The sequence below is a fragment of the Rattus rattus genome, chromosome 1, assembly GCF_011064425.1.
Source record: "Rattus rattus isolate New Zealand chromosome 1, Rrattus_CSIRO_v1, whole genome shotgun sequence".
Lineage (NCBI taxonomy): Eukaryota > Metazoa > Chordata > Mammalia > Rodentia > Muridae > Rattus > Rattus rattus.
In genome coordinates, this window is record NC_046154.1 from 206,037,258 (window position 1) to 206,056,542 (window position 19,285).

The following is a 19,285-nucleotide window of genomic DNA, read 5'->3' on the forward strand; positions in this document are numbered from 1 at the left end:
CACAAAAGTGAGGGGACAGAAGAGGAAGTCGGGAGAGGAAGACGTGGGAATAGAAGTGAATGGGGTGGGGGAGGGGCTTCTGGGAAGCCTTAGATATTAAAGCCTGGGGTCCCATCTTACCAACCCACTGTCCCCAGCCTATAAAGGAGCACCTTGCTGCTGCTGCGCGTCGTACATTCGGATCTCAAAGATAGGAGGTCGTTCGCTGCGCAGAAGGGTCACAGTGGGCTGTGTGCCTGCCACACCCCGCTCCAAGCGGTAGACGCTGCCGCTCCGATACTCAGTCCAAAAGAGGTAGTTGCCGTGGTGACACAGGCCGAAGGCGTGATTCAGTTCAGGACCCTCGTATACAATCTAGGAATGGAGGGGATGTTTCTGAGGAGAGGAGGGCAAAGAGAGGTGCCCGAAGGACGACTAGAGGTGGTGCTGACTCCAATAGATGACCCAGAAAGGACACTGTCCATACGGTGCTCTCAAAGGGCCATTCAATTCGAATGTCATTTATGTCTCATGTACGTGGGCACGCGCACACACGTGCATGCACACACACACACACACACACACACACACACACAGAGAGAGAGAGAGAGAGAGAGAGAGAGAGCATTCAGTCATTAATTTCTCTACCTAGCAAGTTACTAGGGTCTGTTAAGGGCCAAGCTGTGACAGGTACTAAGAGCACCCACTGTCCCATGGAGGGCATTTGTAGAGAGACCTGGAGACAACATGCAAGAGAGAGGGAACAAGGAAGAGCTAGGGGAATTCCCCGGAAGTAAAGGCTTGGGAGCAGAGGCCTATAATGATCTGGAATAATAAGCTATCTACTGTAGCTTGTTCGAAGAGTATTGAGGAGTGGTGGGGAGTAGGAGGATACACAAGACCATGGAGGTGCCCAGAGCTGTACTGTGAAGGGCCTGACGCACCAAGACAGAGTTTGGTCCACACACCTAAAGACAGTCACAGCCAACGGAGTGAACACACATGCATACATGCTGTCCCTTGGCACCTTACATGTTGCTGAGTGACTACACTGGAGCGTGTTGTTTGTATGTGCACACACGCAGAAATACACTCATAGGTGTGCTCGTGGGCAGTCAGATGCAGCTAGATAACCTCAAACCAGACAGCATACACAACATGCAAACACACATGTATAAAGAAGCTGCGTGTAAACCTGTAAGAAGCACAAAGGCCTACACACACAGACACGTATAACCTCAAGGAGTTTTCAGCATAGAAACAGGGTTAAACAATGTACACATGCCTGCCCACCTTCCGGTCTGTGCCATTGAGCAGTATGGTCTCAATTCGGTCATAGAAGGCATCCACCCAGTAGAGGCGCCCAGCTGGGATATCCAGGCTTAGCCCATTGGGCCAAAGCACTGTCTTGGAGGTGACAAAGATATCTCGGTGTGAGCCGTCCATCCAAGCCCTCTCAAGCCGCCCTCGCCGGCTATCCTTGGGGTCTTCCTCCCAGTCTGTCCAGTACATCCACCTGTGGGCAGTCACTGGTCAGCACCACATGGTCACCCTTGCCACAACCTCTTCTGCTGTGATTCCAATCATTCGGTGGAACCTCCCAGGGGTTTCTCTGAGCTGTTTATCCCCCACATCACACCAACTCAGGCCACCATCCAGCAAACACCCAATGAACGGCCACTGTAGGCAGGTGTGCCTCTGGTATCCCAGGATGCACCAGAGACCAAGGTTCCCCATGCCTTGGGAGCTCACATCCCATGAGAAACAAGTCATTCAGGAAGGTTGTGTTGGAGTGATAAAATCAGGAGGAAAATTAAAAGTGGGGCTGAGAGAATCCAGGCAGCAAAGGTGGGGTGAATGGGGGTTGAGGGGAAGTGGGCTTCTCTGAGACCTGCTGAACAAGAAACCAAACAGTGCCGGTAGGAATCTGGGAGTTTCAGACAGCAAAGGATGGGAAAGGAAGTTCTGGGTGAGAGAAGGAAAGACATTGGCAAGCAAGAACTGCACAGACCCAAGGGCCAGGGCGGCTCAGGGCCAAGGGGAACCAGGAGAGAGCTCTGTAGGGGAGCAGCAGCACAAGCAGACTTCCGGTGTGTGTGTCAGGGTTTTGTTCTCCCCCCTCAAGATGGACGGACGGACGCATGCTTTTTTCAGGCTCCCATTCCTGCCTCTGTAGCCTGCCTGCCTCAGTCACACACACACCCCACCACCACCTCCCGACTTTCCTGTTTCCTCCCCAAGTCCTCTGAGATACAGAGATATACACGCTCCCACCCCAAGGCCTGGGCAGACTCACCCATTGAGTGGATCCACTACAATGGCCCTGGGGTGTGTCATCTTGCCCTCGATTAGAGTCTTTCGTGTCTGGGCAGCTTTCTCCAGCCTGGCCACACTAATGGTCTTCTTGGGGCCGTCATCAGTCCAGTAAAGGTTGTCCCCCATCCAGTCTACAGCTACGCCCTCCACGTTGTGGATGCCTGTGAGGGTGTAGGGAATGCCTGGGGGTGACCCTTAAAGGACACATGAGGCAGGGAGGGATGGTGGCCAGGCAGGGGGAATCAGGATGGGTGTCCAGGTGCCCTGAAAGGTGGGCAGATGGGGGAGGGAGGCTGGGGAGGGATGGAGAAGACTCTTTTGGATGCCACATGTATGTGGCTGCTTCAGTTTTGAAAACAGCGTGGGGCAGCCAGGAAACTACGTGACTGGGGTGAGCTCTGAGATGAGGGCATGTCTGGACCTGCGCTTAGGTGGACAGCCAGGGCAATACACACTGGCTCCTTGCTTGAGTATGACGCCACCACCCTGGGTCTAAAAGCCCTGAGCTCACAAAATGAATAAATTAGGAAGTGGATTTTCCCTTAGCCAAAGGCTTCAAGTGTCCCCTTAAATAGCAGTTCCCCTGTAGAGGGATCCCCAACGTCTTCCTGACCAGGAGTTACTCTTGATTTCCACACAGTCTTATGATTGCTGACTGTTGAGGTTCTCTGAGTTGCACAGAGGGTGGGGAGCAAGCCAGATTGACTGGTTAAGGAACCAGATCTTGGGGCCCCAAAATACAGATCTGAAGTAAAACGCACACAGCTCAGAAGGCCCCATGGGGATGGCTCTACCGCACAGTGGCCCTGCCAAAGTAGGTCAGAGGGAGAGGCAGACAGTTTTCTCAGGCCATAAAGATGCAGGTTTCTGTGGCTGTGAGACCTAGTTGCACACACTGTGAGCATTTATACTTGTGGATGGGCCCTGTCTGACGCGCCAGGCCCGGCTCTGATTCAGGGCCTATGGCTTCTTCTGTCTGTATGCTGCACACAGCTCCAGGGCTCTGAGCCAATGGCGGCGAGACCCTGAGTTTTCCCAAGGGCTGGCAAGGACAGCCCACACTGCCTAACCCATCCATCCATCCTCCTAACTCTTTCTGGCTTAGCCAAGAAGGGGGTCACACAGGGGTCAACCTGTCTATCCCCTCATCTCCATGCCAACCAGCCCAGCCAGCTAGTCAGCAGAAGACTCTTCCTGCTGTGAGGGAGCAATCGAAGCCTCAGATGTCTTCCTGGCTGTGGGCATCCCTCAGGGGCGCTTCCTTCCCACACAACTCCCACCTCTGACGCCCTTACCGTCCTTCAGGATGGTCTCTCTCTCCGTGCCATCAATTTTCTGGCGGCCAATGAGGTAGCTGGTGGTGTCAGCAAAGTAGATGAAGCCAGTCTCGGCGTGGAAGTCCAGAGCCCGTGGATTCATAAGGTTCTCGATGGGGATCATGTGCTCATCTGGGACCTTGGCTCCCATGTCCATGCCTCGGATGATGCCTGGCCGGCCCTTGCCATACACGAGGAACAGCTCATGTTCAGGTTCTAGGGCAGGTACAAAGGGAACAAAGTTACACAGACACATGTACTCGACGCATGTACACACATAAGCACAAGCATGCACACCCAGACACACATGCACTCACTTGCATACACACAGATACACATGCACTTGCGCGCGCGCGCGCGCGCACATACACACACACACACACACACATACTCACATACACAAAAGCACAAGCATGCACACACAGACACACATGCACTTGCTTGCACACACACAGACACACATGCACGTACATACACACATGCATACACACATGCATACACACAGACATCCATGCACTCGAGCACACACATGCACACACACACAAAAGCACAAGCATGCACACACAGACACACATGCACTCGCTCACAAACACACATTCATACACACAGATACACATGCATTCACACACATGCGCACACACGCTCATACTCACACACACACATACACAAAAGCACAAGCATGCAGACACACACATGCACATGCTTGCACACAAAGACACACATGTACATGCTTGCACACACACAGACACACATGCACTCACACACACATGCATGCACACAGAGACACACATGCATATACACATACACACACACTGCACATGCATGTATGCACACATTCACACGCACACATGGTCACCACCCAACTTGGAATCTGGGTCTGAGGTGCTGCAGTGTGTTGGCTGGGCTGGGTCAGGAGACGTGGCAGGAGAGCAGACAGGGCTCTGAATCACTCACAGAAAATACAGGATAACATGCTCCACCCTAGTCCTAGGGCCACTGTGTGATGGGGATTTGACACGAGCAGCCTCGGGTGGGAAACTGGAGGAGGGCGGCTTGTTTTTACGGTCACGCCCACCACTCAGGAGTGAACTTCAGGGCCTGAAAGGCATGCTTTCGGAATACGCTGCTACCTGGTCACTCACTACCACTTCTGCCACTATGCTAGCCTAAACCACATCACTCTGACCCATGCCATGGACATAGCAACTGGCTTCTTCCCTCTTGCCCAGCGCAGCATAAGCTTATGCAGGATGAACCCAATCCAGCCATTTCTGTCCACAGCGGCCATAAGCTTCTCATCCCAGTGAGAAATTCCTTCATCTCCCTTCACTTACATCACTCTGCCTCACCCGTCTGTCTTCTCAGCACACCACACCCTACACTGGCCTCAGAGCCTTTGAACTATAAGGTCACTCCTCCATAAATGGTCTCCCAGCAGTCATGTGGCCACCTTATTTCATCAGCAGAGAGCTTGGCTTAGATATATCCTCTGACCATCATTATGGTTCCTCTGTCCCCTCACCCCCTTCACTGCCTGAACACTGTCAAACACCCAGGGTGCATTTACTAAATACTCATAGAACGGATGAACCAAACGTGTGCTAGGAACATCGCTGCTCTTGGCTGTGGGTCCCTTATGTCTCAGCTTTGTTTCTCTGCATCTGGGCAGAGGCAATGGGTGACAGGGGATCGTCTGCGGACCCACCCCTATCCCCGGCAGGCCCAGCTCTCCCTGATACTCACTCTTGCAGGATTTCCCGTCACTTCCCAGACTGAAGCCAGACCGGCACCTGCAGGTCCTTGCCTTGTGGCTGTTGGCCAGCAGGCAGATGTCAGAGCAGCCTCCTGGCTTCCCATACTGGTCATTCTCACAGGCATGACTCCGCACTGGGGGCAGAGGAGAGAGCAGTCAGCACCCTTCAGGGCTCTGCTCAGGTCATCAGGGGGGCGGGAGGGTGTCTTTGTTCTTTTCCCATTTTAGGATTTTGGAGCCACAGAACTAGTATCCACTGCCTTGCCACAACTCAGGCATAAGGGAACTTGGGTCGTGGAGAAGCAAGGATGTCTACGGCGAGGAGAAGCCAGGGTTGGTAGGTTGGGGCAGGTGCCTAGAAGCACTCTCGATTTGAAAGAGAATAAGGATCTGTAGAAGACCTGAGCTTACAGTGCTGTTGGGGTGAAGCCAACTTTGGGGGTGCTTTGGAGGAGACCGCTTACCTCGGGGCTGGCGTCGCTGGTGGTAGATATGCAGGGCACCGCCCTTGTCCACACGGGTGACCACCTGGTATTCGGTACTGTTGAACCGGTTCACTCGGATCACGCTCGTCTTCTGCTGGGTGTTGGCGTTGTCTGAGTTGGTGGCGTAGAGATAGTTCTCAAACACAGTCAGGCCATAGAGGTGCTCAATCTGAGACGGCAGGCAGTGTTGGTCAACAAAGGCTCTCTTCACCCCAGCAGGCCTGTGACTGCCACCCAGACTCCATCATCTACTTCCGAACCTTCCCCTCTCGTTTCGTTTAACCTGACACTAAACTCGACTCCTGCATTCTGGAAATTTCTGTTTGTCTATCTCCCATTCATTCTTTACAGAACTGGAGTTTGCGAAGAGGTGACATTCCCCTCTACATTCTGCCTCTGTGGTGACACTGCTATCCAGCACCGGATGTGCTGATCACTGGACCATCCTACCACTGAGGAAAGGAAAAATGCCCCTCGCAGAATTAAGCTCCCTGCAGATGCTTTGGTAATTTGCAGATGACTTAGACTCAGATCCCAACCTCTGTTCACAGAGAATACTCAGCTTGAGTGCAGCTTTGTGGGGACTGAGAGCCCACTTGTGCCCCAAGGAAGCCTACAGGGGCCGGTTGCTTGAATTTGCCCAAGATAAGGGGTCTGCCATGAGACCTTTAAGGTTAAAACTGGAAGAGTTCCACGCAAAGCCCCAGGGACGGCTGCTCAGGCAAGCTACTCCACAGTGGATGTTCCATGCTGAGCAGCAGGACTTCCTGGCCGGGTTCGAGAGTTGTTCCCAGTTGTGTAACCTCTGGCAAATTACCAAACATCTTTGAACCCCACTTTTTTGTCAACTGCCTACCCATCTCCCAGGGGTTATTTTAAGCCTCAAATAAGAAAAAGGAAGTAAAAGGGTGTCTTTAGATGACTGTTCCCATCAGAATGGGAAGCCATATCCTTCCTCTCTGACACATTCCTGCTGGCTCTACCAGAAGACATGGGCTGGTTGACTCCACTCTTTCTACACTCACCGGGAGCCCTAAAGATCAATTCCCTGAGTGTCTCCTCCTCACCAGAAGACTCTGGTTGATGGTTCCCCAAGGATAACCTCAGACAAAAACCCCCTTACCAGGATGCCTTGGATGATGGTCTGCCGGCCCTTTCCTTCATAGTCTACCACCTCGATGTAGTCGAGGTAGGCGTCCGCCCAGTACACGAGGCGGCTGACCAGGTCCAGGGTGATGCCATGTGGAAACACAATCTTGCTGTCAACCAGCTTGGTGCGATTCTGTCCGTCCATGTCACAGCGTTCCACCTTTGGGATCTGCCCGTAGTCAGTGAAGAACACCTTCCTGTGGGTGCATACATGTTAAATGGGGTGCAGGCACTGGGACTCCATTTCCCATTATAGCTTCTGCCTCCTCTTTCAAGAGTCAGAACACTACCCTGCCACTCTCACCCCATGGCAGGGTCCAAGGCGATGCCTTTGGGATTGTAGAGTTCCAGGTCCAGCAAAGTGACACAGGTGTCCCCATTTCGGTTACAGACAAAGATCCTGTCATCGATGTCATCCACAAAGTAGAAGTTCCCAGTCAGCCAGTCGATAGCCATCTGCTCAACGTCTGGAGAATGGAGGAGAGAGAGAGAGAGAGCTATGTGGGACAGGCCCACCCACAGGCATCTAGTCCTCCGGTGAGCTCGCCTTCTCGGGACCTGGTCCTCCCCCAGGCAGCTGCAGCCACCTTCCCCGGAGCTCTTGTGGGTGTTAGCGGCAGAGACAGTCACACTTTGATGCTCTTTATGCTTCCAAGTATCTTGTCTCTCCAAATAGAAGTCTCCAAATATACTCAACCCCCAACCCCAGCCCCCAGCCCGGGCTCAGCACCGTCATAAGCAGGACTAGGTAAATATTGGCTGACTCACTGACTAATTCTAATCCAGCCCTCAACAGGAAAGCGCTATCTTGCAGCAGGAGTTCAGGCCTACCGGCTCACCCCAATATTTTCTTTTTAACCTGCTTTCACTTGAGAAAAGTGTATCCTAACTAACCAAAACAGCACATATCTTTGGTTTGGGCCTGATTTATATATTCACTTTATATGGTTAAGTCTGATTAGTTCACACTAACAAGAAGTACTGGCTGGAGGCTATGTGTTGTATAAAATTAAAGAAAAAAATACTGGAAAGTAGAATGTTCATAAAGGAACTCAGCTTGGGAAAAAAAATATTCCAAAATATCAAGTCCATACGGCACAAGATTGGTGGCCCAAGGCCGGGGACCAGTCACGAGTCACACTCCTTCTTGCCCTTATGACCCTGTTTCTTCCATGTTAGTACTTATTTCCCTCTCATCCCAAGGAAGCACAGAAGGAATGGGAACTGAAGAACAGAGAGTCCAGGAGGAGGCAAAAATAGGACCCTGGAGATAAACCAGGAGACACAGAAAGAGGAACTTCCTGACTGCTACATAGCAGCTACCACGGTCACTCTGAGCAGTGAAGGGCCACAGGAGGGCCAGGCAAGGACTGGTGGAGGTCTGGGGACAAGGACAACTGTTGGCAGCCTTCCCAACACAGCCCAGGCTTCCATGTCCCCCGCTGGCCCCTTTCAAATACACCCTTGGAAGACATGCAGACCTAGACAGTCCTAAGGCAGAGACTTTTATCTGCACTGTTTCAAACGTAGGTAGACATCTTTTTACTACTTGCCTCTGGCTGAAGCTTGGCCTACACTATCATCAGGACTCAGCCCTGAAGGGAACACTGCCACACTGCCACAGGTACAATGATGACTCTGCTCAACTCCTCCCTAATCCCCCTTTCTCCTCACAAGGATCCAGGAGCTGTTTCTTAATAGTGGGAGGGGGTGCAGGGGACAGGAATGTGTCATCCAGGGAAGTTAGCTGGCTGGCCGGGGCTACTGAGTCAGAGTCACGGGACTGAGGACCGAGAGGGGGTGGGGGAAGTAGTCGCTAGAGGCTCGCTCACATAAATGGCTTCCTCTTCAGGTCCCCTCTGGTAAACCCCACCCTGAACTAGAGAAAAAGGTCACAGGGATGAAGTATTACCCCTACAAGTGCTGACACATTCCCAAACCCAGCTACTCTGTCCTCTGGGCTCCCAAGACTGTTCCATATTGGGGAGCAGACCAGGAGAGCATGAGGAAGACAAGGCTCATAGAGACAGAAAGCTCAGTGCAAGCACGCACGCACGCACACACACGCACACACACACACACACACACACACACACACACACGCACACACACACACACGAGTCACCACAGAGAAACCAGATTAAAATGAAGCCCGCTGGGCCACCTCCAAAGGAAACTGAAGTCCCAGAGTAGGGACCTTCCTGCAGCCCCAGGCAGCCAGCAGGGCAGCTGAAATCAACAGGGCTCTGTGCCCTTTACTTGGTGGCCGCTGCAGGGGTCTGGGGGCCACTGGCATGTGTGCAAAATTCATCAGTCAAATCTGTTTTCCTAGCACCAGCTGGCACAAATGGCCTTCTCTCCAACTTCCTCAGGCTTCCCTGAGTCACTGCCCAGCCCTGGGACTGGCTACACCCTGGCCCTGCTCACCCATCCACCCTTGGCACGAGGGAAAGAGGAAGAAGCCTGCAGAGAGCCGATGCCCTGCTCCCAGATGCTGCTCCATACGCAGGCCAAGCCTCAAGATGGGGGGAACCTGAGTGGGAGCCTCTCTCCTGGCTTGTGTTCCCTCCCACTTCTGGGAAAGGAGGGTAGTGACAGCCCTTGTTCTCATGTGTCTGCCCTTGGCAGGGCTCCCCTCACCTCCCCAAAGGCCAAGCAGGGTCCCATTCAGCAGACCTGACTGTGGAGTTGGCGAGAACCGGCGTCCCTAGTCAGCCTGGCCTCCCCTTTGGTATTTTTGCAGCTGGAGATTATTAGTCTCAAGCAAAACTCCTTTGTTATCCAAGCCCACTCCACCACATTATTTTCCTCTCTCCTAAAGTTCAGATTCCTCTGCTCCCTCCCCGCACCCCTCCCCCCCGAATCCCCAGCCACAGGCCACTACTCTATAAAGCTGTGCAGAGAGACTAGGGCATTCTGGGAAGGGACACCATCATCTGAGATGCTGGCCTTGGTCCTATAGCTTGGGGTTCAGGTGAAGCCTTGGGCTTTTTTTTACAGGAGCCACAAACCTAGACGGGTTGTGGGCATAATTGGCAAGCTAGGCACGATGACAAACATTTATATGTGATCCCAGAGGTGGGGGAAGGAGAGTCAGGAGTTTAAGGCCAGCCTTGACTACACAATGAGTTCTAAGGCCAGCAGGGGTGACATAAATCTTTGTCTCAAAAAAAAAAAAATCCAAAAAGCAACAAACAACAAACAAAACAAGCAAACAAAAAACAGGCCCGAGGCTGGAGAGATGGCTCAGCAGTTAAGAACACTTGCTGCTCTTCCAGGGGACCTGGGTGTAGATCCCAGCGTCTACATCGGGTGGCTCACAACTGCCTGCATCTCTAGCTCCATGGCATCTGCACACACGTGATGCACATAAACCCACACAGGTGCACATATAGTCACATGACCTTAAAATGAACAAATAGATCTAGAACAAACAAGTTCGTCCACCCAACCAAACTCAACCAACAGGATAGCAAGAATCCTGAAGGTTGTGCCCCACACCCCCCAGGGCTGACCTAACACAGGAGCAGCTCTGATAAACCCAAGGAGGAGGACTGTGGTGGATGGTGGTCTGGTGTTGGAGTTGGGGCAGGGGAAGGGCTTAGGACTTAAGAAGGATGAAGGAGTCAAAAGGTAAGACCACAGCCTGATTGCATCATCAAAAAGGACTTTCAGTTCTGGGCCCTAGAATAGACCGGGTAAGCGTTTCCAAGTGCTGAGCTCCCCTTGCAGCCCCGGACTCATCAGCCGGTGGCACACATACAACTCCAGTCCTTCTCAACTTCTCCATCATCCACATTGCTCAAGAGAGATTTCTTAAATATGAGCTGCTTTCCCAGAAACACAGCCACCCCCCACCCCCCAGCAACCTCCCGAGATCCTAGCTTCAGTCACATGATTCTGGTCGCTTTCTGTAAACTAAGAAAATCTGGGTGCAGGAAGGGGGGGTCTCTATATCTTGAGAATCCACATGCCCAGAGATTATAGAACATGCACCAAGTCCCTTTAAGATGAGAGAACCCCACTTCTGCATTAGCTACGCCCCCAGAGAACATACTCAGTGCTGGTCCTTATTCTAATTTCTTTCACCCTACTTCCTGTGCTATGCTCTGCCCTGGGTCCGGCTGGGCTCTGAACACTGGTCTGAGTCTTGGTCCTATCATTAGGTAAGTCAAAAGTAGCACAGGGCCACTCCGTCCATGTCACCCTCTTCCCTAACCCCAATCTTCCCTACCATCTCCATCAACCTGCGGCGGTGTCCAGAGTTAAGGTAGGCGACAGGGTGGGCGTGTGTGCTGAAACTACTGTCCTTATTCCACACTGGCTCTGCTGAGAAACTTTCCCCACAGAGTGGAGCTTCCCACAATGGAAGGAGTTCTCCCTACATGGAGGAACTTCCCCCTGTGAAAAGGAGCTTTGCTTGCACAAAGGAACCCTCTGTGTTGGAACTTGACCTCCTGAGAGTACCTCTCCTTGTCACAGGCTCTGGTGACCCCAGGAGCTCCTGTTGTTATAAAGTCCACCTGACTGCAGATGCGGGAGACTGGGTATTATCTTACATTTCCTCCCAAGTGCCAGACACGCACGTATCGATTGGATTAACAAATGTTTACTGAATGCCGATTCCTCCCTCAGTTGTCCCAGAGTCAGAGCAGTCTTCCCCTTCCCTGCTCTGGCCTTGGAATGCCGAGGACCTTGGCAGAGGACAGTCTGCAGTCCCACTGAGGGGCCTGGCTAAGTGAGGCGGGCCTGGCAGGTTTTACTAAATAACATGGCCTCATGTTCCTGTTTGCTACCAAATCCTGACTTCGGCTCTTGCTTGTTCCACCAGCAAGTCCAGAACTTACCCGTAACTTATTCCCTGACCGCCCTTCCTGCTCTGGTTTATACACCCAGCTGGGATCCCATGGATGAAATCCTGGTTTCTGCTCTGCCTGACTTACGGTCTTTGCATGATTGAGAAATTCTCACTGGGCTCTGAAATGTCTGTCTTGCTTAAGTTACTTCCTCTGGATTGAAAACAGGGAGGACAGAGCTGGGGTAGGCTGGCTCGGGAGGCAACTTCAAGGAGACAGCGGGGGAGGAGAGGACAAGGCTGGATCTGGGCCCGGAGACACAGGGCTGGTGCTGGCCAGGAGAAGCAAGAAAGTGCTGTTAGTGACTAGGAAACCGAAAGGGGATGAGAAGCCAAGGAGCCAGGGTGAAGGGGTCCTGGGCCAGCGGATAGAACTCTGGAACTGGTCCATCTGGGTGTTTTGTGTAGTTTTCTCGTTCAGATAGGGTCTCACTGTGTAACTCAGGCTGGCCTGAAGCGTACTAACAGCCCTCCCATGTTGGGACTTCGGGTTTGAGTCAAGGTGCCCAGCCTCTGAAGTATTCCATAAACAGTATGGGACAGAGAAAAGGAAAGGACACACCCCCACTCCCCCTTCGGCTGATTGCAGACGCAGAGCGTCAGTCTTTTATTTGCCTGCCCTCTAGAAAAAGCACGACTCCATTTCCTGTTGAGATTCTTAAAACACATCTACCCACTCCACCTCCCAAAAAGGTGGAGAGGAGGGAGAGAAAGTTGGTCAGCTGGGCTTGGGGACTTGTTTTGCAACCCTGGTGCCTGCAACATATGGGTCTTTTTTCTAGGCCTTCCTATCTCATGCAGGAAGGAAACCCCAGAGACCTGTAAACCCCTCTAGACTGTCTCACACAGTACAACGAAAAACAACCTCATCAAGGGGCAATTACCTCCCAAGCCTCTATCTGTGGCTTCACCTTCCCAAAGTCTCATCCTTCTTACAATGGCCATGTCCTCAGGAGAGGAATGGGATCACACCAGAGCCCTTCAGCTGAGGAATTTACGCTGGGGAGGGGAAAAGTGTGGGGGCTCAGCAGGCTAGACCACTTGTACTGCTCAGGGCACTTAAGGAGTTGAATGGGAAGGCCATGTCTGGGTTTATCAGGCCTGTTGACTCTCTTGGGATTCAGTTTCAGAACTTTAGCCTTTTGTGTATCACTTTCAAAATATTTATGTGTGCGTGTATAGTTTACGGTATTACTTATTTACAATTTTATATATCACGGATTAAAAACTGGTCATGGTGGCTTACACTTACAATCTCAATACTTGGAAGGCTGATGATGAAAGAGAACTGTCATGAGTTTGAGGCTAGCCTGGGCTATAGAGTTTTTAAAAATTCATTAATTAGGGATGGAGAGACGGCTTAGTCAGCAAAGTGTTATGCATTGGCTCACGAGGACCTCTATTCTATTTCTGGCATCCACTTTAAAAAGCGAGTTGTTGCTAGATGTAGTGTTAGTGGCTGACACATGCCTTTAATCCTTTAATCAGAAGCAGGCAAATCTCTGTGGGTTCAAGGCCAGCTTGGTCTACATACCAAATCCCAGGCCAACCAAGGTCATACAGTAAAACTCTGTCTCTACAGTAATTTTAAAAGGTGATCCTGGTAGTGCATTCTTGTCATCCCAGCACCAGAGAGGTAGAAACAGGAGGACGCTGGGGTACTGCTGACCTGCCAGTCTACCTCAGTTGGCAAGCTCCAGGTCCAGTGAGACCTCACCTCCAAAACTAAGGTAGAAGCAGGGCTGAAGCAACGTTCAGTGATTAAGGACACTTGCCAACCTTCAGTAACTGTCACCCAGAGGGTGGCTCACAGTTATCTGAACCTCCAGTTCCAAGGGATCTGCTGCCCTTTTCTGGCTTCCTTGGGCACTAGGCATGCATAGACATACACACAGGCACAACGTGCATACATATGAAATACCAGTTTATAAGGCAGAAGGGTGCGGAGGAAAATACCTGACATCGGCTCCTAGCCTTTGCACGCATGTGCACACGCTCGCATCTATGCACAAGGACAAACACATACGTGCACCAAGAAATAAAAAATAAAATCATTTTCTAATGATAGCATCAGAGAAGGGCACAACCATAAAGCCGAACTTTACAGCTGGGGACCAGAGGCAGGAAGGGTCGGATGTTTAAGGCCAGCCTTGACTGGGTAACAAGTTGGGGGTCCAACCTGGGATGCACGGGATCCTGTCTTTAAAACACACAATGAATTCTGTTAAGAAGGCCACTGAGCTGACTTAGCGGGGAAACTGCAAAGCTTGATTCCCTGAATTAAACCCCAGGACCCATGCAGTAAAGGGCTCTCATGTGTTGGCTTCCAGTTTCCACATGTGCACCATGATTCACAGGTGTGTGTACGGGCACACACACACACACACACACACACACACACACACACACACGCACACATCAGGTAATTAATAAAATATAAAAAAATTAAAATCTTTAACAACATTTTTTTTTAAACTTGTGCACACTGAAATGAACACGTTGTCTCTGGAGAAGAGATGACTGAAAACTCTTGAAAACAGAGAGATTACTTAGGTTCTTATCACTTTTCTTGAGTAAGGATCTTGCCGTACTAAGATGTGGGCTCCAGAGGTTTCTCTGTCTCAACTTCGAGTCTCTTTTCCTTTTTCAGTACTAGTGATAGAACCCAGCCTGCCATGAGCCACCCTCCCAAGCTCTCTCCCCTTCTTTTCTGGCCTCACCCATTCAGGTCTCTCAGTCCATTAGGCAGAAGAGAAGGTGAGGCTGGGCTGAGGTGGGAGAAGAGACAGCCACACCAGTCTAGGCCAGTGTAGCCATGGGCTATGGACTCAGCAGACTGTGTTGTCTGAGGGAAGAGGTGATGGGCCTGGTGTGTGTGGGTGGCGGGCGGGCTTACAGGGCCTTCAGGATGCAGAGCAGACCAGACCCCATGCTTCAGGCCCCCTTCCCAGCTTCCTTCCTTCTCTATATCTATTTCTGTTTGCAGAGGTTTCTCTGAGACAGGCTTCCCCCATCTCCCCACACCAGGAGGCTGTCCTCACTGGCTCCCTCTTCTAAATCATGAGATATACATCCCAACCTCCTGACCCCCACTTCCCACAGCACTACCCCGCTTTAGACATGTTCCCAGGGGTCTCACAAAGGTCCCAGTCACAGAGGAGGCTGGGAGGATCGAGGGGGGAGCTGTCAGGAGGACAGAAGGCAGGAGGCAGTGGACTTTTCCTTCATCCTCCAGGGAGCTAATTATAGGACAGCAGCCCCCTGTGCAGGTATGTAACCTGGGCCCCTGGAGCTCTCTGACCCCAGGGCAGGTCTCCTCCTGAGGAAGGGGATATACTAGGGGTGGGGGAGGGTGTTACAGAGACACTTCCGACATCCTCAACTCAGGGCCCATAATTAGTCTGTGGGATGTGAGCAAACCACCCTCCTCAGGGTGACAGCCAGACACTCTGGCGTCAGGAGTGGGGGCGGGGATGAGGTAAGGAGGGATAGAAGCTGGGGCACACAGAGCCCAATCATTCCGCCTTAAAGTGATTTTCTCCAAGAACCTTGGTCTCTCTTCCAGATTCCTGGACTCTGCCCCAGAGGCCCAGTGAAGTTCCAAAGCCTGGTAGGCCAGGCAAATCTGTTTACCAAGGGAGGGGCGTCTCTACCCAAGGTTACTTCCTGCTTCTTTGGGGAAGAATGGCCAGGCCAGGGCAGATGAGAAGGTTCCCATAGGGTTCTCCATAGCCACCTACCCAGTGTGCCAATGTGTGGCCTTGCCCCTTTGCCCAAGCAGGCTCGTTGAGTGGGATGGTGAACAAGAAACACAAGGTAGCTGTCTCCAGTCTCAGCACATAGGGCTCCTCGAGCCGCCTATCCCCCAGGTGCCTGGCAGCTCTCTGCTGTGCACTCCAGAAGGACAGACATCCAATCACAGGTGAACCTTGGACACTGAGCCAGAGGTTGATGTTTGAGCAGTATCCTGAGGCCACAGAGAGTAAGGGCTGCTCTGTCTTCCACCATCTCCCGACAGGACCCTCAATCAAACTGAATCCTTTATAACCTCATGAGACCTTTGCTTTCTGTGGGGGAGCCTCACAGGCCCAGAAGGGACTTACAGACCTACTACAGGAGCAGGGATCTAGCCAGCCATAGGATGCATGCTTAACATTTGTCAGCAAGCACCACCAAACAAAACAAAACCAAGAACAAGACTATAGGATCCACAGTTCATAACCCTAAGCCTCATTAGCAAGGCGTTCTTTACCACTCACTTGTAACTTTATCAGATCTGGACAGAGTAACACCAGCCCATTATGCAGTTTAGGGAACCAAAGTTGTGGTGGGGAGCTCTGGTTTACACAAGGTCAGAGATCTATGTCTGAGGGCTGGGGACAGATCAACCACAGGCCAGACCCCTCCCTTCAGCCCTGTGTGGCTTTTCGGGGAATGTTGACTCGGCCAGCTGTTGACTCCGAAGCAATTTTTGTTTGTTTGTATAACGGCATGAGAGGGGATCCGCACCCTGCCATGTGTGAACCCAGCCTGTGACACCCTGCCTCACGCTTAGACAGCAAAGTAGCGTAGGAAGAGCCTGAATGGGGATGGACAGCACATCCTAAATGCTCGAGTGGCTCACGGCTCCTCCCTTCTTCTCACTGACTGTCACACACAGGAAATAGGCTCGGGGACTTGGCACCTACCCAACAGCGGGGTGTCCTTTTTGGCCATACTCCTGAGGGTAAGAATGCTACATGGAAGCCCAAAGTGAGAGGCTCAGGCTCAGGCTCAGGCTCCTCTGCCCTCTGCTACATAACACAACCCTTCTCTGACTCTCCTCCAGATCCTTCCATATGGGAAAACCCCTCTGTAGTTTAATGACACTCTGCTTTCAAGGATGGGACAGTCCCTGGTCTCTGGAGAGTGACCATTCGTGGCCCTCTCAGCCTACATTTCTGCTGAGGATGGCTTTAGCCCTGAACCAGAAATCAAAGAGCGGTCTCTGGATGGACGTAAAGGACGTAAAGGACGTAAAGGGCGTAAAGGACATGAAGGGCGTAAAGGACATGAAGGGCGTAAAAGGGCGCAAAAAGGGCGTAAAGGTCGTAAAGGAAGAACGGCCATCGCACTGCTCCTGCTCCATAGAAGCGTAGACCCCCGTCTCAGCCTCTGCCAGAGGTAGGGTCCCCTCTTTCCCATCTCCCCTGCTTCCCTGCCCTCTGAATGACTTACGGTGCAGACTCAGGGAGATGTTGATGGTATGCTCATCCACGAAGCCCTTCAGGCTAGGCATCCGGGCACACTTGAGCTGCGTCTGGGCAGCACTGTCCCCAACATGTACCCAGCATACGGTCTCGTTGGCATAACTGAAGTCCATGGCTGTGGTCTGTCGGGTGCTGGTGGGTGTGATGGTAGACACCTGGGCTCCGCTCAGGTACGTAGCTAGGATGTTCTGGGAGTTGGCAATCAGTAGCACCGGGGGCCGATCTACTGGCTCTGAGGATGGGAGAAAGGGCAGTTGGGACTTGTAACTGTTGAGGCCACCATTCACTTAGGGAACTGCGTTGCAGGTCCCCGGCTCCATGGCCACAGGCAACCCCACTTACCATTCTTGGCCTTGCATGAGCGGTTGTCCGGTTGTAGCAGGTAACCTTCAACACAGCCACATGTGAAGGAGCCATCTGTGTTGGTGCAAAGCTGGCTGCAAGTGCCATACACAGAGCATTCGTCAAAATCTGTCCAGAGAGAAAAAGACGAGAAGATGGTCATTCTAGTGTAGCGAGGGTGCCCTGAGATACCACCAGCTGACTGGCGGAATCGATTATAGTTCAGAGCATGCAAAGACACTGCTGCCTGGCAAACACTTTCGGAATTTACTGAGTCATGTGCACTGATACTCATTCACTCAGAAAACAATTCTTGGACAATGATTAGGGCAGGTATGGAAGATACAATGATGAATTTGAAAACAGAACTATATTACTGTCTTCGTGAAACTTGCATTCTGGTGATAAACGGAAGGCTAGTGTTATAATGAAAGAAATAAAAGGAAAAGCTCAGGTGAGAGGAGACCAGATAACGGAGACGAAGGACTCTAGTGTATGTCAGCAGCAGGGAGCTTGCCTGACACGTGCAAGGCCCTGGGTTTGATCCCTAGACCTTCATTAAAAATAAAAGTCCAGGGGCTACAGAGATGGCTCAGTGGTTAAGAACACTTACAGCTCTTCCAGAGGACCCAGATTCTGTTCCCAGCACCCACATGGTGACTCACAACCATGTAAAATGCCACTTTCAGGGGATCCTATGCCTCTTCTGACCTCAACCACCAAGTATGCATGTGGTACCACACATACCTGTAAGGCAAAACACTCATACATTTATTTATAAAAATAAATAAATCTTACAAAAATACAGAGAGGCTAGATGGATGACTCAATGGTTAAGAACACTGTTGCTCTTGCAGAAGACCCAGGTTTTAGTCCCAGCACCCACGTGGTAGCTCACAACCACCCCTAACACTAGTTCCAGGGGATCCAACCCCATCTCCAGACAATAGGTATACCTGTGGTGCACAGACATATATGTAGGTAAAACACTTGTACACATAAAAGGGGGGTGGGGATGAAGGCAGAGAAAGGCAGGTCACAAGAGTATGATTTAGAGGTCAGGGCAGCTGCACCGAGAAGGCAGAATTTGTGCAGACTTGGGACAGGCAAATTAAAACAGAAAAGTTTGCATTGTTTGAGACAGAGAAAAAAAATGGGAACATTTTACTCATCAAATAGGAAAATGGCCAAGTAAACTGTGGTAATAGTTTCACGTCACAGTGGTTTTTTTAATGAATGAGGTAAATCTCTTCATGCTACCAGGGATGATGGGGGGGGAAATCCCTGGAACGTTGTAAGTGATACCCACAGTGCCGAATCACTTACGGAAAAAGAACACATGCACAAGCACTGCTTCCAATTAGACTTTTGGTGAGTATGTGTACACGGGGGCCTGCAAAAGGGGAGCACACACTGCTAGGAGGTTTGTCCTCCAGAGAGAGGGGAACTATATCAGAATTGAAGAAACTTTGTTTTGATCTGCTTGGTCTTTTTTTTTTTTTTTTTTTTTTTTTTTTTTTTTTGAGAAAAGGGTTTCACTGTAGCCCAGGTTGGCCTGGAATTCCCAGCAATCCCTGTACCTCAGCTTTCCAAGTATGGGAGCTACAGGTACAAGCTGTACCACCAAGTCAGTGTTTTAATTTTTGACAACAAAATTCATGTGCAAGCTACACCTTCTGGAAGCATTTTTAAGGGTAGGCTAGAAGCAGTGCTTAGGGCTTGTAGCCACACTATGTGAGGACTGCCCCTCGAACCCCTCATTTTTGTTTTTGCTCCCCCAGCCCAGCCCTGCTCCAGCCCACCTTACAACCAGCCTCCTCATGCTCATAGCCCACATACAC

The 19,285-nt window shown here is 51.3% G+C and overlaps 1 protein-coding gene across 1 annotated transcript in view; it reads right to left on the reverse strand.

Annotated features, from left to right (window-relative positions):
• The window catches only part of Lrp1 (LDL receptor related protein 1), an 80,682-nt gene that overhangs the window by 48,605 nt on the left and 12,792 nt on the right, over positions 1 to 19,285 (reverse strand). The window contains exons 5-14 of the mRNA XM_032914049.1: positions 17,445 to 17,573; positions 17,071 to 17,334; positions 7,303 to 7,465; positions 6,973 to 7,195; positions 5,829 to 6,018; positions 5,355 to 5,498; positions 3,591 to 3,827; positions 2,276 to 2,456; positions 1,273 to 1,495; positions 153 to 354 (exon numbers count right to left, since the gene is read on the reverse strand). Coding sequence (XP_032769940.1) covers positions 153 to 354; positions 1,273 to 1,495; positions 2,276 to 2,456; positions 3,591 to 3,827; positions 5,355 to 5,498; positions 5,829 to 6,018; positions 6,973 to 7,195; positions 7,303 to 7,465; positions 17,071 to 17,334; positions 17,445 to 17,573 — 1,956 coding nt within the window. The remainder of the gene's footprint in view (positions 1 to 152; positions 355 to 1,272; positions 1,496 to 2,275; positions 2,457 to 3,590; positions 3,828 to 5,354; positions 5,499 to 5,828; positions 6,019 to 6,972; positions 7,196 to 7,302; positions 7,466 to 17,070; positions 17,335 to 17,444; positions 17,574 to 19,285) is intronic.